This window comes from Bactrocera dorsalis, chromosome 5, assembly GCF_023373825.1.
Source record: "Bactrocera dorsalis isolate Fly_Bdor chromosome 5, ASM2337382v1, whole genome shotgun sequence".
Taxonomy (NCBI): domain Eukaryota; kingdom Metazoa; phylum Arthropoda; class Insecta; order Diptera; family Tephritidae; genus Bactrocera; species Bactrocera dorsalis.
In genome coordinates, this window is record NC_064307.1 from 73,739,643 (window position 1) to 73,761,918 (window position 22,276).

The following is a 22,276-nucleotide window of genomic DNA, read 5'->3' on the forward strand; positions in this document are numbered from 1 at the left end:
TGCCAAACACGTTCTTCAATGCCAGCACAAACCTAGTACATATACTTATACCCGACATATGCACATACAAACAGAGATATTTTCGAAAATATAGGTACGTCCGTAAAACGCAGTGAGTCAAGGGGACAGGGAGCCATAACGCCAAGGCAACAAGACACAGTCAATGCGTTTTAAGTAAATACAAAGCGCAAGTAAAGTTCTGCAATATGTGTAGTCGTATGCGAAGAAACGCTTTGAACCAATTGCGGAAGGTAAAACTTCCTTTCAATGCAATTTTAAAGAGGCACTTTTATTTTTTATGCTTTTTGCTTTCATCTTTCTTTAAGCAAATCATATTGTACGAGATTTTTTCCTCATTTAGTTGACCACTTTTATGCAAATGTGCTAATTACGTGGGTAAATAAAGGCCACAATGAAATGGGCGAAAAAGTCACGCATTTCATGAGCTACCTTACGTACATACACACATGTATGTGACTTGCAGGGATCTTCAAGATAAATACAAAGTTCAAATACCCCTACTAAAGTAACAGCGAACAGAAGAACAAGTAGGAGCGTAAGAAATATGCATGTGAACAATGAAGTAAACAGTATTTTAAAGCAGAAAAACATTTCAAATAAAAAATAAGTGAACATATGAAAATTCAATTTTCTGCTTTTACATATTTCGATAGTCTATACCTTAATAAATAGTAAATTACAATTTTAAACGAATATTTCAAGTATTTTATGAGTCGAATGAGCACCACAAATCAGAGAAAAATCTCAGCCGAGCACCCAGAAAAACTATAAGGCTCGTGTAAGAATATTGTATGAATCGTAAGGAAACACTGGCTGTAATAAAGTGAGAAGGCGAGGCACCCGCCACGTAAAAAAGAAGAAGACCTCAGCTCTGCTGAAAAGACCAGGTGGAGAAGGACCTAGCTTCGCTTGGAATCAGCAGTTGGCGCCACATTAACCGCGTAGGCGATGTCTACGCCAGTAAACAAGAAGAGTGTAATAGGAAATGTTTTAGAACACGCACAATCTATAGTAGATCTAGACATATTTTGAAAAAATTTTACAATTTCAGAAATTACGAACAGTTTTTGACATTTACTTTTCCAAAATCTTCAAGTCCAACAAAAGCTCTGATCTGCAAACGGACTTTTTCACACATGTTCAAGCTAAAGATGATAGATTTTGCCGAAACTAACTGTGCTAACAGTACAGTACGTTAAAATAGTGGAAAATAGTAAAACAACCTGAAAATTCTGTTCTCGCATATAAATTAACTACCGGAAAATATTGAATGCTCGTTTTATACTACTCTTAGTACATGCTATAGACTATAAATATAAATTTGCATACAAAACTAATTTACAGTTAACGACCACAAATGAGGCTTACAAATTATGCGTAGCCCACAAAAAGGATATCAAACTAGCAGTACAGCCAAAATGTGGTTAAAATAAGATGTATGTACATATGTTTGTACATAAAAATAATACGATGATAAAAAAACATACACTGTAAGCATTGACAACCAAGCAATAGAAATTAAAACAAGCATAAAAAATATAACCATAACAACAAACATCGGTTCAATTGTTGACAAGCAAACAATAAACACTGAGCAATATACATACGTCAAAAGAGTGAGATGAGTGAAAAACTACAGATAACTCTAGAGCGGAGTAGCAAACAAAAAAAAAATATTCTGAGTAGAAATGGTTAAAAGAGGCAGAGAAAAGTTTATGAAATATATTTTTTGATAATAATGTTATGCAAACTTCGACGAAGAATAGGTAAACCAAATAAATTGGTATAAATAAGCAAATCAACTTTGGTTTGTGCTCGAAAAATGCGCACAGCTGATTGAAAATAAATTGAGTGCAGACAAGAGCTCAACAGCAAATGAGAGCACGTTTGAGTGCAATGCTGAATGTTGATAGTAAAAATGCGCCCGGCGCACAGATCAAACTCGGCGCTGGTGGCTTACGGTGGCGTGTGGCTCGACTTGTGGTGCGATTGACGAGTATATACGATTTGTGCGCCAGCAAAGAATTTGATTTGATTTGGTGGGTGAACCACATAAATATAGTTTAGCGGCAGACAAATATCGTTAAAGTCAAAACACGGCTGCGTTGGCTTCAAAGTCGGTTTACAGCAGAAAAAAAGTAGTTTTAATAAATATAATATATAGAGTTTTATAAAAAGTGTAGTAAGTGTATTTTCATGCTAGTGTCGTAATACCGCTCATATACATATGAATTTTGAACAACTCATCTCGATTGTTACACAGCTAATATGATTGAAAGCTAAAACATATTGCTATATCAACTTGATATCAGTCTACAGTCTGACGGTGCTAAATTAGACCACAATGTGTGCTGACCTCCAAAGGCGTAACAAATTATTTGTGCAAGTGTTGAAAAGTTGAAAAAATTAACGCATTCAATTTGAAACTGCAACGAATTATAAAACGCAAACGTCTATTTTCGAATTCAGCATAGTTGCGATTTGCATGATAAAACATAATAGTAACCTTGAAAGAGTTCAATCGCGATTGGCTTAATTTATTACGAATTTCGCATTCAAATTTGCAGCAGTTTTGTTAAGGAAAAAGAAATACGAAAAGAAATTAAGAAATTGTAACATATAAAGTGTTGACGGTCAATAAAACAACAAGAGGAGACATTGATTCAGTAAAATTAAAAAAAATATATATATATATAAAAAAACTAAAAAAATTAATAAAAAATAAATACTTTAAAAATAAAAATTATTATAAATAAAAATATTAAATAAATATATATAAATAAAAATAGAGAAACTATTTAAATAATTAAATAAAAATATAATTTTTAATATCCTGCCACAAGATGGAAACATATTTTTTCTTGAGTCAAGCAGAATGAGAGGCCAATTAAATCGTTTGCTATTATAATATTCAATTCACATGCTAATTATCTGTTTAAAATATAAATACAATTAAAATTATAACAAAACTGCAAACAGCAATAACAACATGAATAAATAATTAGAAAACGAAGCCACTAATTGCGTCTACATTTCAATCTTAAAAAAAATACCAATTCATAAAACCGTTTTTCGAGCTGGTCAGTCAAACCAACAAAAAAAATGCTTGATTATACTGAACAAAATAAATAAAATCAATAATAAAAAGATAGAAGACATCAAAACGCGCTGAATTCAAGGCCATAAAGAGGAGTTGCTGCTGCGAGCGCTGCGACTGATGCCGCTACTTATTAATTAGTTGTTTGTGAAGTTGTTGCTGTTTCACCAATTCACAGCCACTTTTCTCTGCTGCATATCATCTTGTGTTTACCTTCTTTATCATCTTCATTCTCTACCTCATTTCAGCTACCTGTGCGCACTCACTTCATTCTTTGCCGCATACAAAGTTTATGAACTAAGTGACTGACTCGCCTCAGCTTTCAGTGTATACATACATATGTATGTAGTCAACGAGTTGAATAACCGTCCAACAAGTGTGAGTGTAGTGCGGTGTGCTATCGCTGTGTAGGTAATGCCGTGTAGACACAGAACATAATGTTCCATGAAAGAATATAGGAAATAGTGACATTGTGACAAAAAAAACTACAAGAATGTGCGCTCGCAGGTGTGTGGTTTTGTGAAAGTGCCAATCGAGTATTTGTTAAATTGTTAAGAAGCAAAAGAAATTATGTTCTAAAAAGTGAAACTTCAACGCAGACGGCAACTACAAAATTTGCGCAGAATATAGCTAGTTTGCGGAAATACTGACAGACTGCTCAAGCTTCATTGGCGGCGAAGACTAAAAAGGTAACGGCAATTAATGAAATAATTAGCCGAAAATAATTGGATTAGTTATATAAGCTGTTTTGTTTATAAGAGTGAACTTAGTATGGATATTAGTGATGCTGCTTAGAATACGGATAAATCAGTATAAACAATCATGCTAGAATGCGACGGCATAGTCTGGTCTTTAGTACGGGTCTAGTATTGAAATTAACCTTCATACGAACTTAAGAAAATTGGACCAGTCCGGGTCAAATTTGATCACATGGTTTGATTTTGGTATTAAGCGGTATGTAACGGGTGATTTTTTTGAGGTTAGGATTTTCATGCATTAGTATTTGACAGATCACGTGGGATTTCAGACATGGTGTCAAAGAGAAAGATGCTCAGTATGCTTTGACATTTCATCATGAATAGACTTACTAACGAGCAACGCTTGCAAATCATTGAATTTTATTACCAAAATCAGTGTTCGGTTCGAAATGTGTTTCGCGCTTTAATTTTGTTCAGCGATGAGGCTCATTTCTGGTTGAATGGCTACGTAAATAAGCAAAATTACCGCATTTGGGGTGAAGAGCAACCAGAAGCCGTTCAAGAACTGCCCATGCATCCCGAAAAATGCACTGTTTGGTGTGGTTTGTACGCTGGTGGAATCATTGGACCGTATTTTTTCAAAGATGCTGTTGGACGCAAACGTTACGGTGAATGGCGATCGCTATCGTTCGATGCTAACAAACTTTTTGTTGCCAAAAATGGAAGAACTGAACTTGGTTGACATGTGGTTTCAACAAGATGGCGCTACATGCCACACAGCTCGCGATTCTATGGCCATTTTGAGGGAAAACTTCGGACAACAATTCATCTCAAGAAATGGACCCGTAAGTTGGCCACCAAGATCATGCGATTTAACGCCCTTTAGACTATTTTTTGTGGGGCTACGTCAAGTCTAAAGTCTACAGAAATAAGCCAGCAACTATTCCAGCTTTGGAAGACAACATTTCCGAAGAAATTCGGGCTATTCCGGCCGAAATGCTCGAAAAAGTTGCCCAAAATTGGACTTTCCGAATGGACCACCTAAGACGCAGCCGCGGTCAACATTTAAATGAAATTATCTTCAAAAAGTAAATGTCATGAACCAATCTAACGTTTCAAATAAAGAACCGATGAGATTTTGCAAATTTTATGCGTTTTTTTTTTAAAAAAAGTTATCAAGCTCTTAATCAAATCAAATTGAAAAAAGAAAGCTATAGAACTCGCTTTTTGCAATCAACAACAAGAAAAAACGTAAACGTTGGCTGCACCGAAGCTATAATACGCTGCATGGACGCATTTCTAATAGCAACCACGTCTATATTTATATCTAACGGTTTGGATACGGTTTCGGATCCAGCGTGATTGATATAAACAACTTTCTTGGGTTACTTAAAAAGGAAATAATATGATTATGCCGATATTTGTCTTGATTTTGAACGACCAGTTTGTATGACAGCTATATGCTATAGTAGTCCGATTTGAACAATCTGTTCGGAGATTGTGCCATTGCCTTAGACAATAATATCTGCCAAATTTCTAGAAGATATCTCGTAAAATGAAAAAGTTTTCCATACAAGCATTTGATTCTGATCGACCAGTTTGTATGACAGCTATATGCCATAATAGTCCGATCTGAGCGATATCTTCGGAGATCATAGTATTGTCAAGGAAAATAATATGTACATCCCAAATTTCATAAAAATATCTGGTCAAATGAAAAAGTTTTCCATATAAGGATTTGGGTTTGACCACCCAGTTTGTATGACAGCTATAAGCTATAGTGATCCGATATCGGTGGTGCTGACAAATGTGCATATACTAATGAAGTAAAACATGTTTGCAAAATTTCAGTTGGATCTTTTAAAAACTGAGAGACTAATTCGCATATATACATACATACAGACGGAACGACAGAAGGAAAATAGAATATTAAATCTTGGGTTCCCTGTGTGAAAGATCAAGACCTAAGCTTCACAACTCATTCATAATACCATACCACAAATGGCAATGCAGTTGCAACAAAGTTTTTCCTCTTCAAACTATCCCCATAAGCATGGTTTTAATTGCACTTGCAACATCCCATCCGATCGTAATGTTATCGCATCGATCAATAATAACCACAATATTGCGCAAGCGACAAATAAGGCAAGCGATGGCATTAGTAACCCACTAAACCAACAAATAGATATCGTGCTGGTGGCCTACAAAGCTACATGCTGTTTGCCACACCCCACACGGCGCACGAATGAGAAAAATAGCAATGAAATAACAAATAATTACAAGTAATTTTCACAACTTTTCCAGTGACGACGTAATCAGCGGCACTTAATGATAGCCGCAACAACAAAAGAAAAGAAAAACGCTAACAAGCAATTGCAGTGCAACGAAAATCGCCAACAACAACGCTGCCAAAACGGCTGACGGGCAAGGGTGGGTTGTTGGCTGCAGCAGCAGTGAGAGTGGTCCAGCGCACAAGCAAGCCTGCGCATGTGTGTTGCACATGTTGGTGCAACGAAAACAATTGCAAGCGAAAAGAAGTCAAGCAAGCGCTGCTAATTAACCGTTACACCGTGTGACGAACAGCTGTTTGAAACATGTTGCAGTGCAACGCATGCAAACACGGAGCATTGCAAGAGTGAGAGCAAATCTCGCCAACAAATGCCGGTTTTTGTTTACAAACCGAGTAAGATGCTGTTCAAGTTGTTTTTGTTATTACATGGCACTCGAGGCCCAGCGCTGCGCTCGATGCCTTGGTGCGACACATCAGGCGGCTGGCTGCTGGCTGCTGCTGCCCACTTTCTTGGCTTGCCTTATTTATCTACAGTTATGCAATTTGGCTTCAATTGCCATTTGATTGTATTTGTCTGTGGGTTGACGATGGTTAAAATTCTTCCTGTTACAATTTCGTTTTCACTTCATTAAAAAAACCAGTTAATATGTATATTTTGCAATGAAAGGATTAAATGTTAAAATATATGTAAAATAATAAAAAAGAAACATTTTTTGGTCGATTTATACATGGGTTTCCTTTTATATTTCGCTATTTGTGTTTACAGTAACTTAAAATATTCTTCACGGCCAAAATATGGAATTAAAACGCAAACATGTTCGCGCGATTATTTTTACAATTGTCGACGTAGATTATCTCGTCAAGATGGCTTAGATAAACTTAATTCAGTTTTTTTACAATAAAGCCCCATCCAGGACCAGTGCTTATCGATGGTATGCTGAATTCCATCGAGGTCGAATTTCGAGAAGGTCGTCGAAAAACCGTCCGGAAACTATTGATGCCGTCCACAAACTAATATTGCAAGATCGTCAAGTGATCTATCGCGAAAGTGAGACAACTATAGACATTAGTTGATAACAAAAATCCGGGCCCGTTCCGGTTACGTAGATCCGACTGTCGTGAGAACGGTAAAAAAAAGGCTCGTATCGACTGGGCGAGAGAAGTGTTAACAAAATACGATGCGATACTTCAAATCATGTCTATGACAGTGTGATAGGTGATGAATCGTGAATTTACGCGTATGAGTCCGAAAGTAAACAGCAGTGAACTGTATGGGTTTTTTCAAGATGAGCCGAATCCAACAAAAGTTGTTCACGCACAAAGCACTTCCAAGTAAATGGTTTGCTGTTTTTTTGGAAAAACTGGACAAATCGCAACCATACCACTGGAACAATGAAGTACAGTAAACTCTGAGTGGTATACAAACAATGGTTTGCCAGTTGTCATTCAAGAAATCATGAAAACCAGCCACCGAAGACGAATCACACATCGACTCAACGAACCGAAATATAAAAGGCAACCTCCATATATTGGATATACAATAAATATATTAGCTGGTTTAAAATAATCAACGCGACTGTCTATTAGCCCAGGTCAAATTCAATAGATATTGAAGCAAATGGTAGAATTATATTTCTACTGAAACTTTGTATACACACTTGCCTCGCCTTGAACCCTGTAGCCATAAATAACACGCACAAATTAGTCTGTTTAATAAAAAGTCGATACAGGTTGTGCATAATACTATGTACACACGTATGTTTGCACATATGATTCTTCAATGTTAGCAGTTGCGTGCTTTCGCAGCTATATGGGTCATTCAAATGAGGTCCATGATACAACCGCAGACAAATACAAATACAAAGCTAAATGTGTTTACAAGTTCTGTGTTGACGCTACTCATATTCGCGTATATTCTCAAGCCAACAATGGCAAGGCGCATTTCGTGTTGGAAATTGAGACAGCGATTCATAAGAAATATGGAAAAATATATAAAAAAACAATAAAAACAACGCGAATTGAGACAGAAAATACATATAAACAAGCGATTTTATTGAGCAAATGAAATTGCGGTGGCGCATGCGCAGAGTGCGAAATTGATACTTGTAAATAAAATGAACGATAACAACAACAGAAAATGCAACCGACTGTGATTTCAGTGCAAAGCGCAGAAAACGCAAAGCCTTGCACAAATTGCTGCAATGAAGCCAATAAAGTAACTGTGATTATTGCAAAAAAGATAAATTTCAAGTCAAAGTGTGCAAAGCAACATTATCAGCGCGATTGCAGCGGCTTGTTGCACACACATTAAGAGTTTTGAAATGCCGCAAATTATGCGCGTCGGCAAACAGGCGCATAGCACGCTCTTGACTGCTTGCGACGCGTGATTTGTGGCGCTGCAAAGAAACATCCGTTGCGTGGCCATGTGGCAGTCTCATTTTACAGTGCAACACTTTGAGTGGCAGGAAGCTTTCAAGTCACTATTCGCTACCGGCTGTCAACTCGGCCCAGCTGTTGCGCTATCTCTTTTACTGTGGTTTTGTTTGACTTCTGAATAAATTAGCATCTGACTTTTGAGAGCAATAAAAATTTAAAACAACAAAAAATTTAGTGAAATTTCGCCTTAGAATATTAAATTTTGAGACAATTTAAAGTGTAATAACTGCAACAGTGCTTCTTCAAAATTGAGAGAGTATTTCGAGGAACTTCAAGAGACTTGGAGAGCAATTGTTATGGCCTAAATAATTTAGAGAGCAACAGTTGAGAATTTCAATCATGCTTACTCGTTCAACAGGTGTCTAATTCATGATAGAGTCGTATAACAACACTTCGGGGTTCAAGTATTGGATGTAGCAAAGACCTAAACCAATTTTCTTACTTATAGGTGTACTAAAAACGAAGCGATTGGATCTAACGAAAGGAAAATATCTCCTATCAACAAAAAATATATGTATATAACCTGAGGAATCGAGAGAATTCGACCAACAACAAAAGCAAAATCAGCCGCAAAAAAAACAATATAGAATTATTCTTGCTGACAATTACTACTTTTAAGGCATAAAAATATTAAAGTCCATTTATTATGCTTCTAATTTTATATACGAAAGGTGACTCTCCAGCTTTTTGACTGAAATAAATGAGAAATACGAACGTAACAACGACAAAAACCTAGTTCAGTGGAGCAAGTCGGAATAAATGAAAGCTTTTCGGATCCGAAAGTTTTCCGCCAAAACACGTTTCAAAGCTCTGCACTGCCTGATTAATTTGCAACTCGTAAGTAAGTAAGACCTAGTAAGACCTCAAACACTAAGAATCATATGTTTTGGTATATCACCCAAGATTCTCATAGGTGTTTTATAAACCAACCGAAATGACTGGTTGTTACATTCGATTAATGGAGGTTACTAAGAATTGAACAAACGGCAAATACAGTTGTGATTTTTTTTAAATTTTCCAAAAACACCCTTTATGCTATTTACTCAACAAAAAATTTAATCAAAAATGCGCACAAAATACTGAATTTGTGCATATAAATAATATTTCACTTTTTCTCACACTCCAAACCACTGTGATTGAAAATTTTTTCGACCAGACGTCTGCATAACATTTTAGCCCAATTATTATTACCGGCTTGTGCTCTTTATTGCCATCCTCTTATCATTCATCTATTTTTTTTTTTTTGGCAACCAACAGCATTTTAGGTCATGGCTAACGACCGGTCAAGCGTGATCTGGCGCGATGCGTAAATATACTGACGTCAATATTTATTTACTATAAAAAAAAATATCTGTGAATTCATGCGCATGCGCATATAAGTTTTAATTCTCGTGTGGACATTTAGAGGCAAAACTGTACAAAATTCCAAAAATTATTTATAAATAAATTTAAATATTTGATTTTCTAAGGCAAGACCTCATATACATGTCCATGTTTATGACATAAACGACACACTTCACATTTTCTCCACATCCATTTTTGATATTGACCCACATTAAAGGCAAGAAACGATAAATTTCTGAATTTTTGACGAAAAAAAGTTCGAATTCGATAGGGGAGGGTTGGAGGAAACGAAGTTTCAACAAGAAATAGACAGATAGACGGTATCTGCTCTACGCGGAACGAAATAACGCTACATTCGGTTCGGGTCTATGGAGTAAAGTCATCCATTTCCCCATTTTTCTTCGAAAAGCAGTTGAATTTGTCACTTTCCACAATGATTATAATTGTAGAAGCTTAAGAAACGATTTTCGTACAGGGAAGTTCGAAAACAATTTTAACGGCCTCAAGATTAGAAATTTTGCAAGGCGTCCTCGGTACTCGAAGCCTTCCAAGAAGTCCTCTTAAAACAAAGGTCCCTTAAATCCTGCATTTATTGGAAAGATCCATTCCTTTTCCTTAAATCATATTTAATTATTTTCGTTTTATTCCTTTCAGCATATAAACACCCTCAAAAAAACACAGAATCTCAAAATGAAACGCCGGAAGCTACTACTCTGTTGGACGATCCTACACTCTGGTCTCAGCCTAATTGCTTTTCTCACATTACTGCTTAGTAAAACTACACAAGCGGCGATTGTGCCACCGCCTTGGAGCGATCCAGAAAAGAATCCCTGCGCCAGCATGCCCGGCGGTTGGCAATTGCTCTACTGGCCGCCGCTTAAACAGTGCTTTAAAATCTTCACAATCGGCTACCCGTGCCCGGAGACGATGGAACTGAGCCCAGCGCCGAATGTGGGTAAAACGAAATCGGCGCGCCTTAATGCACCAGCAGCTGAATGCCGCTGTCCGCCAGGCACTGCGCTAAGTGCGGAGACGAATAAATGTCATGAGATATTTAAGCGTGGTCCATGCGAACATAGTGCATACTTTGCGCCATTGCCGGAAGAACGCGCGGCAATCAGTGGCGGACGAAGGTGAGTTTTTCATATTGGATGGGCATTGTTTGAGCCTTCTTTTTTTCTACAACTGACAGGTCCAGCAATCGTTGGGGCAGCTGTAAAATGGCCAAGCAATGCCCGATGGGCATGATTTTTTGGCCGAAAGATGGCAGATGCTATGCGCAGTACACGAAAGGACCTTGTGTTAAAGGCAAGCTGCTGGTTTTGAATGAAGATGGACTGGGCGAATGTAAGGTATGTAAAAAAGAAATTAAATAGTCCAGAATATATGACTGTTCGTCGAATTTGTTTTTAGTGTGAACCCGAAGGTGCACTGCGCGATTATTTTTACGATCCCGAAGAGACGTGTCATGAGCATTATACCAAAGGTCCTTGCTCAACACCCGGTGAGCTCTTTCTGCCTGGTGGACGTTGTGATTGCCATCGGCATTTACCACACTACAACGAGGATCATCAAATGTGCTACGAATTGAGTATAATTACAAATCATTTTGTCTATTTGTGTTTTTTGCAGTCGCTAAATATCCGCGTTTCACAATTGCAGACACACCAGGGCCCTGTCCGCCGGGCCATATCTTCAATCTGCCAGACAATTTCACGGCCGCCAACACAGCGACAGACATACCCCGCGCACAGTGTCAGTGCAAGGACGGCTATGTGCCCTGGAATGATGGACTGTGCTACCGCCTCTACACAAGGGGACCATGTGGGCCCAACGAATTTCTAATTAATGCAACCAATTGTGTGCGCAACTTTTGCGGCAAAAGTCGTCTGTATTTTCCCGAGGAGAATACATGCTATCGCATTGGCTCACAAGGTCCGTGCTCATTGCATCAAGTGGTTGTATTCGACTTCACGTCCCGACCCTCAGTCGATGGCATTTCATACAACGGCATTTGCGGTTGCTCCGGCGTCATTTGGAATCTCGATCAACAATGTTCGAATATCGATAATGGAGGTACAGAAGATGAAAATACGTGCGAATCGACACCGGGTATGGTAGAGCTGAATGGTAATTGTTATAAATTATATACGAGAGGACCATGCGGACCGGGCCAATGGTTGGAGCCGATCAAAACACATACACTCGGCCCGCAAACGCAACGCTTTTTAGATACGAAGGCGAAATGTGTCTGTCGGCCCGGCTATACGCTCGCCGAGGATGCTGGCGAGGATGAGCAAAATTTACCACGTGCGCGCATAACACGCTGCAATGCGCCCACGGTGGGATTAGCGAGGTATTTGAATAAGCAACGTGAAAATTCGAAATTCAATACAAATTCTAATTTTCCCAACTTTCAATTTTAAAACTAACAAAGTCAGCGTTTGCTTGCCTAAGTATGTATGTATGTATGTAAATATATTAAATTTAAGCCAAACTGAATACTGTAAGCTCTGCTGCATCCAATCTTTTTTAAATTCTTTGTATAAACATTTTGATAAACTTTCAGCTCTTCTATTGTAATTTTTTCAAATTATAAAAAAAACTGTGTTACTATGTAAATAGATATTCTATTCAGCTATTCAGCACTTATTTGGGTTCTATACACTCGTATATTGTATATATGTCAATATCCATATGTATATATTTAAATCTTTCAATATGTACAACGCCCTGAACTATAAATGTGACTCTTTGGTGCATGCCAACCTCTGCTCAACTATCCTGCTCTCTTGCCAACATATCTACAACTACTCTCTGTGCCTGCGTCTGTTCCTCAGCATGCCCGCATGTTTGCCTTCATAATCGCTAATTATTACGTACATATTATGTATATTTATATGAATTTACTGTTATAAATATATTTCGATTCTCTTCATATTTTTAGATGGTTTTTAGAAATTTTCGGATAGCACGGATAAATCAAACATATTAGAAGGCATAAAATATTGTATTAAATTAATTGTAAATTAAAACGAAAATTTAATGTAAACATTAAAAACTTAAATTCGTTAAGAAATTATAATTAATTCGAAAAAATAACTATTAGCTTAAGTAAAGCAACATTGTTAGTGTGTGTTTGAGATTTCTGTGTGCCATTTGAAATCAAATGAATGAAATAAAATATATGAAATAAAAGTGGATGTTATTTGATTTAACAGTCACGAGGTCAGCTCAGGGGGAACTGATTGCCAGCTGGCTCTATAAGTATCTGGCCAGTGCTTAGGACTTCAGGGGAAGCTGGCTCTATCAGAAGATCTGATCAGAACAATTTGTGCTATTAGATGTCGATAGGCACATCACAATATTAAAAATTCCTAGTCTTTACACCGTTTTTTTCAATTCTAGACCACTTACCTTAATTTCTCCTCCAACTCCTTGACCTCTTTTTCCAACGCCAAACGTTTCTCTTTGCAAAGCTTGAGCTCAAATTCCAATTGATAAGCACGCTCCGTTTTAGCATCTAATTGCGTCTACATACATATATAAAAATAAAAAAAAAAAATAAAAATATATTATAAAAAATATCGCAAATTACGCAGCAGAACATACCAATATTTTATCTTTCTCACTTTCCAGCGAGACATAGGTCTTCTTCAGTGCTGCAACTTCGTTGCGCAGCTGTGCAGCTTCACGATGTGTGACCTCACGATTCGAGTCTAAATCATTTAAACGCGTATCAGCCGTTTGCAGCTGCCGTTCGGCTATGGTAAGTTTACTTTGATACTCTTGCAGTGTGCGTTCGGTTTGCTCGTTCAAAATTCTAAAAGAAAAGAGGATAACAAAATTTAAATTTAAGTATCTGTAACAAATATCCAAATGCTTACTTAAATTGACTGTTGCGTGTGCGCAATTTCGTATTTTCCTCTTGCAAAACGAAAATCTGCCGCTTGAGCTCATCTATCTCTTCTTTGAGCAATGCAATGTGTGTTTCATGTGGCACTCGCGCGGTACTCAACTCACGATTCTCGCGCTCCAACTGTCGTAAGCGCGCATTCAGCTCACCGATATGTGTTTGTGACTTCTGCGTTTCCAACGATTGTGTTTGCAGCAGGGAAACATGTTTCTCACGCAACGTATCACGTTCACAGCGCACACGTTCTAACTCGGCGCGTGCGCAATCACGCTCACGTTCCGCGCGCAGAACTACGGCCTGTACGCAATCACTACTGGCAGCGCTGATCGTTGACTTAGCGGAATGATTTGAACGTGCGCTTGCCAGCGACGCTGCAGTGGCAGTGGCTGTAGCTGCATTGGCTGTGTTTACTGTTGGCATTAGGCGTTCTTGTTGGCGCAGACAAAGCTCTGCGCGCAGAAGACGTAGCTCGTCATCTTTTGATTTGATTTGAGACTGCAGAAACTCAACTTCCTGCAGATAACATACAAATTTCAGACTATTTTAAAATAAATTACTTTTGGTGTACCTTTTCCGATCCGGCTTTGCTAATAAGGCGCAAATATTCTTTTTGGAAAAAGTCACGTTCAGACTTGATTCTTATTTTTTCTTCATCGGTGCGTTGTTCTTTTTGTTGAACATTATCTTGAAGCTCTATGGAAGGAGAATAGTTAATGCTTATCATAATTACATAATATCCCATTTTGTGTTTTCGATAATAAAAATTCCAATTTAATACTCTCCCAATAACAACAAGGACTATATTACATTATTTATCTCAACCCCATAAAATGTTAACAAAAGGGTAAGTGACCCCAAAAGTAAACAAAGGTTGTTGACTTGGCTAAATGTAAACAAAGGGGTCATTGACCCCATAAAATGTAAACAAAAAGGTCAGTGACCTCAAATGTAAATAAAGGTTGTAGACTTGGCTAAATGTAAACAAACGCGTCAATGACCCCATAGAATGTAAACAAAAGTGTCATTGACCCAATAAAATGTTAACAAAAGATTCAGTGACCCGAAATGTAAACAAAGGTTGTTGACTTGGCTAAAAGTAAACAAAGGTTGTGGACTTGGCTAAATGTAAACAAAAAGTTCATTGACCTTAAATGTAAACAAAGGGGTCATTAACTCGGCAAAATGTAAACAAAAGGGTCATTGACCTCGACAATATGTAAACAAGGGGGTCATCGACACCATAAAATGTAAACAAAAGGGTCAGTGACCTCAAATGAAAACAAAGGTTATTGACTAAACGTAAACAAAGGTTTTGGACTTGGATAAATGTAAACAAAGTGATCATTGAACCCATAAGATGTAAACAAAGATTGTGGATATGGCTAATGATAAATCCGTTAGTTCTAGTATTGAAATTACTAAAATTAACTAAATTAAATTAATATATTACTTTATACCTTTTTGCATGCCATGTATTTTGCCTTTCAGTTTTGACAATTTTTTTTGCAAGCGCTCATTTTCAGATTTTAGCTCAGCATCTGAAAGATATATCAAAACATAATAATATATATATTATAATAAAAGTAATAAAGAAGATTGTATGAAATACCAACCCCTTTGTGTAAGTTCATTAATACGTTCATTTAGACGACGTTTATCAGCATTTAAGGCGGCCACTGCTGACGAGTCATTAGAGTTGTTTACACCATCACCAGCCCCTCCAGCCCTGCGTCCAATTTGTGTCCTATTATCACCTTTCTCTGGTCTATTACGCAATTTCTTCAACTCATTTTGTAAATCTTCCAACTCTTGTTCACGTTGCGCTATTTCGCTATTTGCTTGTGTTTCTACTGCCAAAGCTGCTACCTTTAGTTCATCAAGATCATGTTGCAGTTGTTTATTATGAGTTTCCAGTGAAAGCGCTCTTTCCATTGCTTCATGCATTTGTTCTTGATACACGCGTATCTTATTTAAACTCTCAGTCTTCTCTCGTTGTAAGTTTTCAATATCTTCAGACATACCGCGTACATCTTTAAAACAGCAATCTTTTGCTAGAGCAGCAGGCGGACGACCACCTGTGAGCAACTCGTTCAAACGGCGAATTTCTCGATCGCGGGATTCAATCTTAGATTTAAAAAAAAATTGCATTAGAAATAAGTTTCAACAAATATACATATGTATATACGCCAATGAAGAAGAAATATATTTACCTTCCGCTTATAGAACTCGAGTTGGTCCGTTAAATTCTTTACCCTATCTTCCAATCTGTCTATTTCATTTTTTAACGCTACACTAGGCATTTTGGCAACTCCAACGTTTGCACTATCTGGCGCATGTGGACGAGTAGTTTGGCTGGTACATTTGGTGCAACGTATATTACCGCCAGATTCCAAAAGTGGTGGAATACGTTCACCTGATCGCACCGTACTTACAAACGGCTTTTTTCCTGCGAAATCATATATATTTCTTGATTTTATTTCTTTTGTTTTAAGAATAAAAGATAATTTACCTTTGTCTTTAACATTTTTCATATTTGGCCCAGTTACTACGCTCTGATGTTTGGCTAAGAGTGAAGACAGTTGTTGCTGTAGCTGCTGACATTGCTCTTCTAGGTGAAATTTGTCCGTAACTAGATTACGGATTTTCTGACCTAATTCTGTCATATGTATATATGTACATATGTATATTCAAATTAACAAGTTATTTTTAATTTAGCATAATAACTTAACAAACTTACCAAAATTTCGTTGCTCATAATCTTCTCGATCCTTTAAATTTTGTTGATGCAGCTGATTACATTCAGCCAAGAGACGTGAATTGTCACACTTATATGGTTCTACACCTAATTCCCAACAAGACTTTTCCTACAACGAGAAAAAAATGATATCATATGTTTTGGCATCGCACAAAATACTTATATTTTTGACCATGGCAACGGCTTACGGTCACAACTGAATATTGAATAGTATTCTACAGATATACTTTGAAAAACAAAAAATTATTTTACACCTTACCTCCAACAGGTCGACAATTTTTTTCTTTGCATCTCTTAGACTCTCCGTCGATTTAACCAAATCCTCAAAAAGCGCTGCAACCAAGGGTATACCAGCCAAGGGCAAAGTCTGTGTGTATCCCAGCACATCAAGTTTTTGTCGTAAATTGTTAAATACACCATCGCTTGCACTCATATTTTTCTTTAATATAAAATATTCATAACATTTAATGTTAACATTCAAAAACCAAGCCGACAAAATTAATTTAGGCGCGCTCAACAATAAATGTCAAAAACTATTGTGAACTGTATTGTTAACAGTTTCCAATAAGAGTGATATGATTTCTTACACATTAAAAAATACTAATTGTTAAGCAAATTTAATTTTTTTTCTATTTAATGTGTAGTACAATCGATAGAATTAAGTTCATAAGAACATAACATCATTCAAATGGCCTCCAAGACTTCTTTTCAGAAACGAATTCGATGAACCCTATTTTCGACTACAAAATCAAGTCGAAAGTCTTGAAAGCGCACGAAAAATTGCAATTGGAGAACGATTATTTTGATAACAAATAATTTGTAAACGTTGTTTTTGATTATTTAATAATGAAATTGCAAATATTACTGAACTCAATGAAATAAAATTACGTACCATGACGTATTATAAATGTCCGAAATGACACTTAAAAATCGTATCATCCCTATTGGAAAACCCCGTACTATTGTAAACAGTTTAGTTGGAAGTTAAAAACATTAAAAATATAATTAAAATTATAAATGTAAATAAAAAATTAGAACATTTTTATAGATTGTTTTAAAACATGATAACAAAGATGTACAAAACATTCTCCAATATGCAGATCTGAGAAATTTGTTTTCTCATTGTGAATAGTAATAAAGGAAGAAGCTTGAGTTTATTTTTCCACTGTTTTATATCAAAAGTTGTTATTGGGCACAAGATAAAAGTTAACCGGCTAAATTTTGTTTCCTTCTTGGTAAATAAAAAATAAAGTTTTTATCAAAATGTCGGATGCAAAAGCTGGTCGTTCTGGTCCCACCACATCCACTTATGCACTTATACCAAAGCCGGCCAATTTACAGTGTATGGATTTGCAGGAATATTTGCGCACGAGAACGGCAGAAACATTGGAGAAACTGTATAATTACCCTACAATTTGCTTAGCCGTTTACAGGGAACTTCCAGAAATCGCACGGCAATTTGTAATACGTATACTTTTTGTGGAACAGCCAGTGCCCCAGGCCGTGGTCGCATCTTGGGGTTCACAGCATTACGCAAAGTTTGTAACTTAGTTCCTTTTGGGGGTATTTAATTACATATTAATTTTGCAGGGAGCAAGCGGCATCTACAGCATGTCTTACAGAACTCAACGTTTGGCGAGTAACTGCTATTCCTGGTGGATTATCAGCCTGGGAACTTTGTCCAACTTTCAAAAAGAATTTGAAAATAGCTTTGCTGGGTGGGGGTAAACCATGGTCAATGTCCCATACGCTGGAGAAAGATTCAAAACCACGTGATATCGCCTTTCTAGATACTTACGCCATGGCACGATGGCGTTGTGTCCTTCATTATATGGTAGGCACTGGCAGTTCAAACAAGGCGCAAGACAGTGAAGGTATTAGTCCGGATGCAGTACGTATACTCTTACATGCTAATCTCATGAAGCGCGATGAACGTGATGGCATTACTATTACACGCCAAGGATTTCAATTTTTGCTACTTGACACACAATCACAGGTATGGCACTTTATGTTGCAATACCTGGACACCTGCGAAGAACGTGGCCTCTCATTGCCCGATTGTCTTTCAATGTTATTTCAATTGAGTTTCTCCACATTAGGGCGAGACTACAGTTCGGAAGGTATGAGTCCAAAAATGCTAACCTTTCTGCAACATTTACGAGAATTTGGACTTGTATTTCAACGTAAACGTAAAGAGGGACGTTTCTATCCAACGCGGCTGGCACTAAACGTAACTAACAAACACGCAGCTGTACCAGCAGTAATAGCTGAGGATGACAAAGCGCAGGAGAGTGGTTATATTGTGGTAGAAACAAATTACCGTGTATATGCTTACACAGACTCCCCGCTCCAAGTAGCCGTTCTAGGCCTGTTTACTGAACTTCTATATCGCTTCCCAAATTTAGTGGTCGGTGTACTCACACGCGACTCCGTGCGCCAAGCTCTACGCGGCGGTATCACTGCAGATCAAATAGTTAGTTATTTGGAACAGTATTCTCATCCGAACATGAAATTAACTGAGTCGGCAATTAAATCAAAATCTCCACTACCACCAACCGTTGTGGACCAAATAAAATTGTGGGAACTTGAACGTAATCGTTTCACCTATACAGAAGGTGTGGTTTATAACCAATTCTTATCTCAAGCCGACTTTGTAACACTGCGTGACTATGCCCAATCCATTAATGTGCTGGTACACATGAATGAGCGTACGCGCACAATGGTTGTCACCAAAAATGGACATGATGATGTAAAACGCTTCTGGAAACGATATTCAAAGAGTGGCGGATAATTTTTTACTAAGCTAAGTAAAGAACATCCTCTACGTTTACGTATTTTGAAAGTTTTTATATGTATAGTAAATAATGTTTAATAAAAATACGTACATGAGTGCTTAATATTACAAATGCTGCTCGTACTGGCTTGTTTGAATATATTTTTTTCTATTATAAAAAAATAAGACATATTGCCAAACATACAATTTGCTAATTTTACATGCAAAGCAAATTAACAAAACAAACGAAAATAAAAATGCAAATGGTAACAAACTAACCTTGAAACAAATCTTTACGCGTAAAAAATGAGTAAACAATAACTTTTGAAAACATTCGCAATCATCGCACTGGTAATTTTAAAATATAATCGGTCGCTGTGGCATACACAGATTGTAGTAGCTTTTCTTATCCCAAAAGTCACCACCCTTCCAGCCACACCAACCCTTCGTCTGTATCGTGTGTAAATCGTCTGCGCCTGTATAATGCGGATCTAATATCAAAAACTTCACTTTCCCCGTTTGCGAGCAGTAATCGATGCCGATTATAGTGTGTGCCAATACTCCACCACCAATCATAATAGGTGTACCTTGCGTTTGAAAATGCATGGCCAAATCAGAAGCAAGATTAGCTACTTCGGCGCCAGAAGTTACGTGTTGTATTCTTGAGTCAACGTTAAGAAATCCTTGAAGGCACATGCTGACTTCCGTAGAACCTATCCATTGTGTTGATCCGACGAAACTGGGTTGCTTATCGCCTATATTTACTAAATATTTTTGAATTTCGCGATGCGTTGGTACCGGTTTTTCTGTATAACCTTGCAGCAGAAACCATGAACAAATCGTCTGCAATGATCGATACGCACATCCCCAACCTTTATCTTGCATTTGCTGCTGCAAATAATGATAGTAATGGTAGTTTCCCTGCACAAGGTATTGTCTACCGTCGGTAATGCCACTAGGTCGCAAACCTATATGTGTGTTTACCAATGGCGATGGAGTACTAAGTTCATCATAGAAAAGACAGTGGTTGGCTCGTCGAAAATATGGTCGTGTGACCGGTAATCCAAAATGCCGATGTAGTTTCTTGCGTTTATCCTGTACACTAGTTTCATCATCCGATACCCCATCCAAGTACGAACACGACAAGAAATGACCAAATTCCTAGAAATATATACAATTGATTTCAAATTTCATGAGAAAAGTTGTAAAAGTAATTGTATTACAAACCTGGGGAAAGAAGTGGTAGCCAGAAGGTCTAAGCAACTGTGGTGTTTCAGTGGAATTCTCTAAACGCTCTACCATGCTTTGTTCGAATAGTCGCAATGAGCGACATATGCTTTCGATAAGTATGTCGTACAATCGACTTACTCTGGTGCTTTTGCAAAGCATCGCCATCGCTTCTACCTCCAACGGCATACATACTTTTTCCTCTTCTCGTTTGACACACATCGCAACTGCTGGTGGTGCCGCTTGGTTACTGCCGCCCGTACTATCGATTGCATTGCGCTCTCGTGTTTTACACCGTAGCACATTAATTCGTAGTATATCATATGCGCAACCCAGTGCTCCAAATACGTTCGCTAATGACACACTCGAACTTTGCACTTTCTTTTTGCCACCTTTTTCGACATTCTCATGATTTTCATCTGCACTGCTAATAGCTTTACTTACTGCATTTAAAACATTATTAATTAGCGATTCATTTGTTATACCCTGCCCTTGAGCTCCCCCGCTTGTTACATATATTTTAGTGGATTCTAAACAAAAAGCTAAACTGCCACCGGAGACCAATTTACGTAGCGTATGCATTTCTCTTCGCACCGCCTATAAATAAAAAAAAAATGGTAAACATAAAATATATACAATGGCACACAACATGGCCCTACCTCCACTGTTTGATGTGTATATAGCTCCAGGCTACATTTTAGTTTTGTGAAGCAAAAATCACGATACAATTGTTCTGCTTCCATAACTTCATAAGGCACCTCTTCAAATTTACTGTGTATAAAAACAGATGCCCGCATTCCTACAAGTGTGCCCAACTCGCACTGCAATAATATTGGATTATCCGTAATATCTACGTCCTTTAAGATATCATTTATATGTGCCTCAGCATCGGTGCAGTCCCCAAATTTTACCAACCCACACAAGTCTAATTCTGCAGGAAATTTGAACTGAATTTGTTCGTAATTCAGATGCCCAATGGTGGACTCAACATTAAACCCCATAAGTAACAATGTGCCTTCTCCATAAAGCACTCCGAAGAGGCAGCCACTGCATTGCTGTTTGATGCGCTCGAGACGCTAGGGTAATTAGAGTTATGCTTCATAATCTTCAAAGACATCAGGGGAACTCAAAATATTTGCAAACCACTTACCTTTAACAGAAATGCTGATATTTTAAGTTTCGGCAACATTTTAAGTGTTTATTTGCACGTTTCCCTTGAAAAATTCACAATTTACAGGTACAAAATGGTATGTGTTGGCAAATTTTGACCGTAAATTGTTGGGCAGTGAGAAGAATGACATTAAAAAGAATAGAGAACAATGACAGCTGAGTTATCCGTTGTGCTGCCAAGTTTACCTTCGACATGGTCAAAACAAAACCGATATATAAGCAGAGTTCAATAAACAAATAATAAGCCAAGAAAGTGAAATAATAACTTTAAACATTATCTTAATAACTATTTTGGAACCAATTCTACAATTCTTGTCCAGTTATTGTATTCTTGTTATCTGCATTTTATGCAATCTTTTATATTTTTTTATAAAAAAAAAACATAAAAACCAATTGCTTTTATAGATAAACTAGTAATTAAGTAACATAAGTAATTACGTGTAAATAATTGGTGTAAAATATATTTTTAACATCTACAGACGTGTTAAGTGTGAAATTAAATTTCTAACTTTGGAAATACGATATTTTTTCATTAAAACAAAAAAAATA

The 22,276-nt window shown here is 37.2% G+C and overlaps 4 protein-coding genes across 14 annotated transcripts in view; 2 read left to right on the forward strand and 2 right to left on the reverse strand.

Annotated features, from left to right (window-relative positions):
- Positions 1-17,099, reverse strand: part of LOC105227434 (centrosomal protein of 135 kDa) — a 24,200-nt gene extending 7,101 nt beyond the window's left edge. For all 6 annotated transcript variants that reach the window (XR_007422884.1, XM_049457853.1, XM_049457854.1 and 3 more), the window contains exons 1-10: positions 16,817-17,099; positions 16,540-16,666; positions 16,312-16,458; positions 16,013-16,248; positions 15,416-15,926; positions 15,260-15,340; positions 14,371-14,495; positions 13,774-14,315; positions 13,499-13,709; positions 13,304-13,419 (exon numbers count right to left, since the gene is read on the reverse strand). Coding sequence is in view for 5 of the 6 variants with exons in the window: in XM_049457853.1 (XP_049313810.1) it covers positions 13,304-13,419; positions 13,499-13,709; positions 13,774-14,315; positions 14,371-14,495; positions 15,260-15,340; positions 15,416-15,926; positions 16,013-16,248; positions 16,312-16,458; positions 16,540-16,666; positions 16,817-16,990 (2,270 nt within the window). In the remaining variant the exon portion in view is untranslated. The remainder of the gene's footprint in view (positions 1-13,303; positions 13,420-13,498; positions 13,710-13,773; positions 14,316-14,370; positions 14,496-15,259; positions 15,341-15,415; positions 15,927-16,012; positions 16,249-16,311; positions 16,459-16,539; positions 16,667-16,816) is intronic.
- Positions 1,938-13,058, forward strand: LOC105227352 (uncharacterized). 6 transcript variants are annotated; one of them, XM_049457858.1, is made up of 7 exons: positions 1,945-2,203; positions 3,367-3,807; positions 10,541-11,019; positions 11,079-11,238; positions 11,300-11,477; positions 11,549-12,242; positions 12,834-13,058. In XM_049457858.1, exons 3-7 carry the CDS (start codon positions 10,577-10,579, stop codon positions 12,856-12,858), a joined length of 1,500 nt encoding a protein of 499 aa, XP_049313815.1. In that variant the 5' UTR covers positions 1,945-2,203; positions 3,367-3,807; positions 10,541-10,576; the 3' UTR covers positions 12,859-13,058. The 6 variants fall into 6 exon arrangements, with proteins under 6 accessions (XP_011204943.2, XP_049313815.1, XP_029406515.2 ...); XM_029550655.2 differs by having other exon boundaries at positions 1,945-2,137; XM_011206641.4 differs by having other exon boundaries at positions 1,938-2,137; positions 11,549-13,058.
- Positions 17,100-17,687: 588 nt separating the features above from the next.
- On the forward strand, positions 17,688-19,463 carry LOC105227354 (general transcription factor IIH subunit 4). Its single transcript, XM_011206644.3, has 2 exons — positions 17,688-18,095; positions 18,148-19,463. The coding sequence occupies exons 1-2, from the start codon at positions 17,821-17,823 to the stop codon at positions 19,346-19,348; spliced, it is 1,476 nt and encodes a 491-aa protein (XP_011204946.1). The 5' UTR covers positions 17,688-17,820; the 3' UTR covers positions 19,349-19,463.
- Positions 19,464-19,472: 9 nt separating this feature from the next.
- On the reverse strand, positions 19,473-21,868 carry LOC105227353 (probable Ufm1-specific protease 2). The gene is made up of 4 exons (XM_011206643.4): positions 21,708-21,868; positions 21,217-21,633; positions 20,558-21,154; positions 19,473-20,491 (listed from the first exon to the last, which is right to left on the reverse strand). The coding sequence occupies exons 1-4, from the start codon at positions 21,744-21,746 to the stop codon at positions 19,688-19,690; spliced, it is 1,857 nt and encodes a 618-aa protein (XP_011204945.2). The 5' UTR covers positions 21,747-21,868; the 3' UTR covers positions 19,473-19,687.
- Between the last annotated feature and the right edge of the window lie 408 nt (positions 21,869-22,276).